Here is a 6,600-nt window from a genome sequence, read left to right on the forward strand (position 1 = left end):
AGAGAGAGAGAGAGGTGGACGAGGGAATGTGGCAAAGTCTATCGCCAATGCTGATGTCGTGAAAGCTTAACAGGGCCCCATGTGGAGACATCCACAGCAAGTCTCTTGGGCTAAAGTACCGTGTCTTTGTGCTGAAAATGTGTGCAGAAAAGGCAGAGCAGAACAATCAGCAGTGAAGAGTGTGGATGGGGGGCTTTAACGCTGTAATTGGTGGTGCAACGTCCAATAAGACAATTATGACTCTGTGGGGAAGAGACATAATGGCTGAATGACAATCATTTGCCTGTGTTCATGCCCTGACAGTGACGACATTCAGAATCTTAACATTGAGATGCTAAAAAAATATGTGCTTTTTGTTTCTCAGCATCTCAATGTTGCGAATGAGATGCTAAGTACATTATGTTCTGTGGTGAAACACACAGGCTAAGTGGAATAGTGTGTTAAACACACTATGTTTAGAAAAACTCGCATCATGACAGACTAATCTGAATTGTGAAATTTCATACTTGTTTTTTTAGACAGTGCAAAAGAACGACTTAATTCCACAGCTAGTATAATTGGTCAGAATTGTTGACTTTTGCTATAAGTAAAGACTAGCATCCAGATAGGGATCTCCATCCATCCATCTTATCCTCCCTCCCTCCCTCTCTGTCTCTCTCTCTCTTTCTCTCTCTCACTCACTCAGTCAGTCAGTCACTCACCCACCCCCTCCCTCATTTGAAGCGAGTGAAGGCTTTATCGCGGGTCTCAGTGGACAGCGCCGTTAGGAGGCAGCGTATCAAAGCTGCCCTGCCCGTTCGCTTCTCAATATCCTCCTATCCTCGCTGCACTGCTATCAGAATCATCCGGTGCTCAGTTGACTTTAACGTTTTAAGAGGACTTTTTTGCCTTCTCGAAGCCAGGCACGAATGGCAAAATAAATAGGAACGACGACACTTCGTTGTTATTGCAGTTTTAAACGGAGGAAGTCAATGACTATTGGTTGTGTGGCGAGTTACCTGTTGTTTTTGTTTGAGGGAGGATCCGCTGAGGACTAACAAGAATCCTTCGCTAAAGACGAACTTGTACAGATTCCGCGGCGAAGCACTCTAGTCTTCCTAGGATGGAGACGGGACAGTAATATCATTAAAGGAATAGTCTAAGTTTGGATAGCATATGTACTGCGTGTACGTTTCGGAGAAGACGTAAGACAACAGAACAAGAAGTGTCCGATCCGAGGGAATGCTGTACGCAGTAACATTTCATAGACCATTCTTTCGGAATGTGCTATGGGAGTATGGTCATGAGCCTTGAACTTGAACCGCTGCTCTAAAGAGGATGTATGGGTGACTCCGTTTTGTGTACTGGGACCTGCTCAACTTCAGCACAATGAAATCCGTCTTCTACAGCCGATTCTTCATACTCCTTCCCTGGGTTTTGATCGTCATCATCATGATCGACGTGGATACAAAGAGATCCTCTGTTCGGAACACAGCACAATTTTACTTGTCGCGACTTGGAAACGCACAGCGGCACGAGAGACCCGCGTTGCCCGTTAAGAACCGCACAGCTCTACCGGTCATCTACGCAATCACCCCCACTTACAGCAGAGCGGTGCAGAAAGCGGAGCTCACACGGCTCTCCAACACCTTCCGTCAGGTGCCACAGTTCCACTGGATCGTGGTGGAGGACTCAAGCACCCGGACGGAGTTGGTGTCGCGATTCCTCGCCCGCTGTGGTGTTCCGTACACACACTTGAACATCTTCACACCACGGCGCTTTAAGCGAACCGGTATGCCTCGGGCCACCGAACAGAGGAACAATGCGCTCAGCTGGCTTCGGCAACACCGCTCCCTCAAAGACGCGGGGGTCGTCTTTTTCGCAGACGACGACAACACATACAGCTTAGAGTTGTTCGAGGAGGTAACATGACTCGTGTCCTCTACTGTAGTCAATATTTGTTTTTTTTTAAATGATATCTGAGCCACAGGGCTTCGTAGTAGTACATTTGCTTTTTTTCACGATAGCTTACTAAACAAATGCGTAATGTTGACATTGCTATTGCCAATAGCACACGTGGGACGCACACTTTACATCAGTTGAATCTGGCAAATAACCTGATGCACAAATATTACAAGAATCCAAGGGGATTTATTTGTCACATGCATATCATTAGTAAGAATGCAGTGAAATTGTCAGTTCCTTCGCCTGTTGTGCATATTAAGGATTGTATGGTACAGTGATGGTACAGTGATTTGCAGGCTACTTCACGAAAGCAGATATGTGATGAGGTTCAAAGTGAGAACCATTATACTCCACGATGATGTTTTCCTCTTGAAAAAGGATAACACATATTATTCCATTCACTTAGGTCCTTCTAAGGTCCTGGTTGTATTATGTCACTTTGTTTACTTATTCCTCTGTATAGGCTACGTCTTGGTTCAGTCTTTACTTTATCATTATCCAAGAGTAATTAGTAACAGCATATGTCATCGCCTGACCATTCAAGTATGTGGTGGATTTACTCTAAACATGCATCTTAATCCTTTAATCTCGCCGGGAGAGGTCAGCCCAGGGTGTAGAGCCGTTGGCATCTCCCTCTATTCAACTTGTCAACTATATATTTGCCAGAGGAGGGGAATGTTTGACCGAACATTCGTGACACATTATATACCCGGTGGATGTATCCTGGTAGGTAATAAACGGACCGGAGATCTTGTGTTCTCCACGCGGATTAACTCCATTTTAGTGAATGTCACCCGGATAGGCAATGCACTTTTGCATAAAGAGGATTGCATTCTCCGGTTTCCCAGAATTAGCAAGTCACGCCTCAGCGCTATTAATTATGTCTCCAAGACATTCATTCAAGTGATTTTCCCGGCCCGAAATTGGCTGTCTGCAAAAGCTGCCGCGTGGACTAATGTGCTTTGTGAAATCAAACCTGCCCTCTCCTCTCCTGTCTATTCCTAGAGGCGAGTTAACGTCGCGGACAGTCGAGGCGAGCGCTCCGTCGCGGAGACAACCCAATTCCACTCAGACCAAGCGAAATGAATTTCACCAGTCACACTCAAGCGGTGCAGTGACCTGACAGCCGAGAAATCAAGACCTATCTGTTAACACACATGTCAAAGAATGATGGGAAAGGGGGAAGGAGTGCGAACACGAGACAAAAAAACTACTGTCGTTTTTATATATACTGTAGGCCACGAAAGCTGGCAGTGATTTGCACTCCATGTTAATGCTAAATCAATGCAATACCAAATATAAAGACATTTACGGCATCACTTTTAAATAGCTTTCAATCCAACAAACAGCTAATCTACATCCATTCACATCAAATCAGCATGATGTCCCAAGTATGTGGTATAAATATGATAAATATGGGATCAATAAAAGTTTAGCCAAACATGGCTAGGAGACCAAATTGACCCGAGGCACACGGCGGCCTGGCTGTATTAGCGGATAGATTGCATTAATGCGGCCTTGGTTCCCAGCCACGAGTCCAGCTAATAGAACTTTGGACAACACTGAAGCCAATAGCGAGAAAAGGCTGATTCAAAATGACAGGTGCCGCCCTAATCTGAACAGTGACGCACAGCATTGTGTCTGAGCTTTGGGCTGACCTTGTTTCATTAGCGTCTCCTGCCGTTATACCTGAAATATTTTCGCTGAATTTATGCACTGGTCTATTGTAGGTAACCTCATCAACTAGACACATTCGGCACTCGAGCACCCTAAATGTCCAGGATGCCCAAAACGCCACACTCTATCATACTAATGGACTCTTCAAGGATACAATGAGTAACCTTGGAATTTACCAATTAACACTTGAAAGTCTATTAGACCATAGTGCTTTTCAAATACAGATGAAAACATTCCGTTCCCTTTGAGACAAGCTTGGCTGTTCAGCATTTCATTAGGTCCAATGAGTTTATCCTTTCAGCACTATAGGAAGACAACCAGAGAATAGCAGCCTACAAGCTATGAGAATGTATGGCTCACTGAACAATCGTATCAGATCCAGAGAGTGTGTCTGAAGGACACTTGCAGGCTTCAAGAGTAAAGCAACACACTAATGACTTCCACCACATTACAGGCTGGTGGAATGTTATTTCCTTGCTCCCTTTTAAATCCTTTGTACTTCATTGTTTGTTCTCTCAATGTGTTCGGTCCCTTTCTGCATCTAGAAGGTTCCATAGGCTTGTGTTTGCTCTGTTTATTTCAGCTGGTGGTCGTTTTCCACACATTCCACACTCTTTTTCTCCTGGTGTGTGTGTGTGTGTGTGTGTGTGTGTGTGTGTGTGCTGGCCGTCCTTCTCATTCACAGAGAGGTGGATCTCCTTCTGGCCTTGTGTGAATGAGCGATTGTCCTTCTTACCCATAACCTCTCTTTTCTCATCTGTATCCACATACACAGACACACATGCGCGCGCGCACACACACACACACAGACACACACAGAGAGAAAGAGAGAAATCGAATAAACTCAGTTTCTCTCCATCATATAAATTCATAAATTCATTCACATTTCCCTTTCCATGCAGCTACACACACACAGAGAGGGACAGAGATACATCCATTCACACACAATGTCTCTACACCATACTTTACAGTAAGCATGATTCTCTCACAACTGCCTCTGCTATGCGTGTAGTGTACACATGCGTGTGCACACACACACACACACACACACACACACACACACACACACACACACACACACACACACACACACCACTCCTCATTTGCCCACTGTACCTTCTACCAGTGCATAGCTGGGCATGGGCTAGTGCCTGAAGGGGAGACTACTGCAGTGGCACCACACACACACACACACACACACACACATACACAACCAGCCATTCAACATTCTGTGCTCCTGCCCCCCCCCCCACCTCCTCCAGTCTATTTTGGTCTCCTCACTTAAGTGATGTAATATAAAAAGAAAAAAAGTTCAATTGTGTAGAACACAAGGGTACTAAAAAGGAACCATTCTTTGAGGCTACCAGCGGGACCACAGTCCCCGAATGCAGTGCACAACATCTCTGAGAGAGCTGACCCATTTAGCGTGTGTCAGAAGAATACTAAACACGCCATTGCTCTGACTGCTAATGCTGCCACTGTGTAGACAATGGAGCAAACTTTTTTTCTTCTTCATCTAGCGGGGGCTCAAGGTGTTTTTCTCCTTGAGAAAATTGAATGTGCTCTCGATCAGATAGTGATTTGCGCAGTCTGTCTTGCCAGGCCCAGCACTGTTTGTTCTTGTTCCTGTCTCACTCACGAACACGACGAGGCAGTGCAAGAGGTCTCTCCGCCAGAAAAAAAAAAATGAAGATATATATTCCTGTCTATTTGTTTCAACCCGCAGGACTAAAAAAAAAAAAAAAACGCTCTTTCCGCTTGTGAGCGAAGTCTTGTCCAAGGGCCATGAAATATAGCTCCGGTATTTGATATGACACCCTACGCTGCTCACACTCTTGAGCGGTACAAGAAGTGACTCTGCACCCGCCAAGCGTGATACCGCCACAACTCCGCACGGATCCCCATGGCATCTCTCTCCTCTTTCTTCCGGTTGGGCTTTGGTAGTCTTTTAGTCTTCGTTCCCCTTCTTGTGTTTCGGAGAGTTTCTCCATTATTGGACCCGAAGTCTTTGAAAAGTCCCCCTGGAGGAGGAGAGAGGGGAAAGGAGGGGGAGGTAGCCTATACGAGATGGGGTGTGATGCGGGAGGGATGGGTATCCGACACTGGGAGTCATGGGTCTGGCATCAAAGCCGGAGTCTTGCCACTGCCCCTGGGCATCCGCCTTGACACCATTCTAGCCCGTGAGTTCCGCTCCCACTCGCACACACACAAATAGCACGCTACATTAAATATTCAACGGGCCACAGTATGCAGTTTGGGTGAGGTATCACGTAATATTATGCTCGCTGTCGTTCTTTCTTTGTAGTGCAATATTGTCCTCATGTTTTCCTCCCTCCCCACTGCCACCACTGCGATTCCTTCACGTTTCCCTCTTTCTTTACTGAGAAAAAGAAAGGTTTGGCTTAGGGCTACTTTAATTTTCACAAACAGAATGCCATCAAAGAGGAAATGATGGTTGTGGAACATAAACAGACTGGCCAAAACCAGCGCCCCGCTGTGTTTTTTTTCCCGTTCACTTTCCTGGAATGTAAATGGAATGGTAACAGTTTTATACAATCTCCCTGGCTGTCACGGCAGGTGCAGCAGGGATTCATTGGAGTTGAAAATGCACCTCGTTCGTCTCTTAATAAAGATGCCGAGGCACTGCCGGTGGCGTCCTGCTTTCCGCTGTCTAATGTCCCGGAGAATAAAAGACGACTGCCGCCTCTCTCGCTAAACCACTAGTGGATGGGGCGTAATAGCGCACAAGCATTTGATCATATCGGCGAAAACAGATAACGCAGCCCGGCGGAAGAAAGGGAGGAAATTGGATGCACACTGTAAAACACCGGATGAATACTGCATAACTCAGCATCTCTCTCTTTCTCTCTCTCTTTCTCCCTCCATCCTCATCTCTCCACAGATGCGCTCCACCCGGCGGGTGGCGGTGTGGCCCGTGGGTCTGGTCGGGGGTCGCCGGTACGAGAGGCCGCTGGTGGA

At 46.3% G+C, this 6,600-nt stretch overlaps 1 protein-coding gene across 1 annotated transcript in view; it reads left to right on the top strand.

The window, feature by feature from the left end:
- The first annotated feature begins 766 nt into the window (after nucleotides 1–766).
- The window catches only part of b3gat2 (beta-1,3-glucuronyltransferase 2 (glucuronosyltransferase S)), a 19,663-nt gene continuing 13,829 nt past the window's right edge, over nucleotides 767–6,600 (top strand). The window contains exons 1-2 of the mRNA XM_062519251.1: nucleotides 767–1,902; nucleotides 6,524–6,600. The exon at nucleotides 6,524–6,600 is cut by the window's right edge and continues 68 nt beyond it. Coding sequence (XP_062375235.1) covers nucleotides 1,369–1,902; nucleotides 6,524–6,600 — 611 coding nt within the window. The 5' untranslated portion in view covers nucleotides 767–1,368. The remainder of the gene's footprint in view (nucleotides 1,903–6,523) is intronic.

Source organism: Sardina pilchardus, chromosome 18 (assembly GCF_963854185.1).
Source record: "Sardina pilchardus chromosome 18, fSarPil1.1, whole genome shotgun sequence".
Classification (NCBI taxonomy): Eukaryota; Metazoa; Chordata; class Actinopteri; order Clupeiformes; family Clupeidae; genus Sardina; species Sardina pilchardus.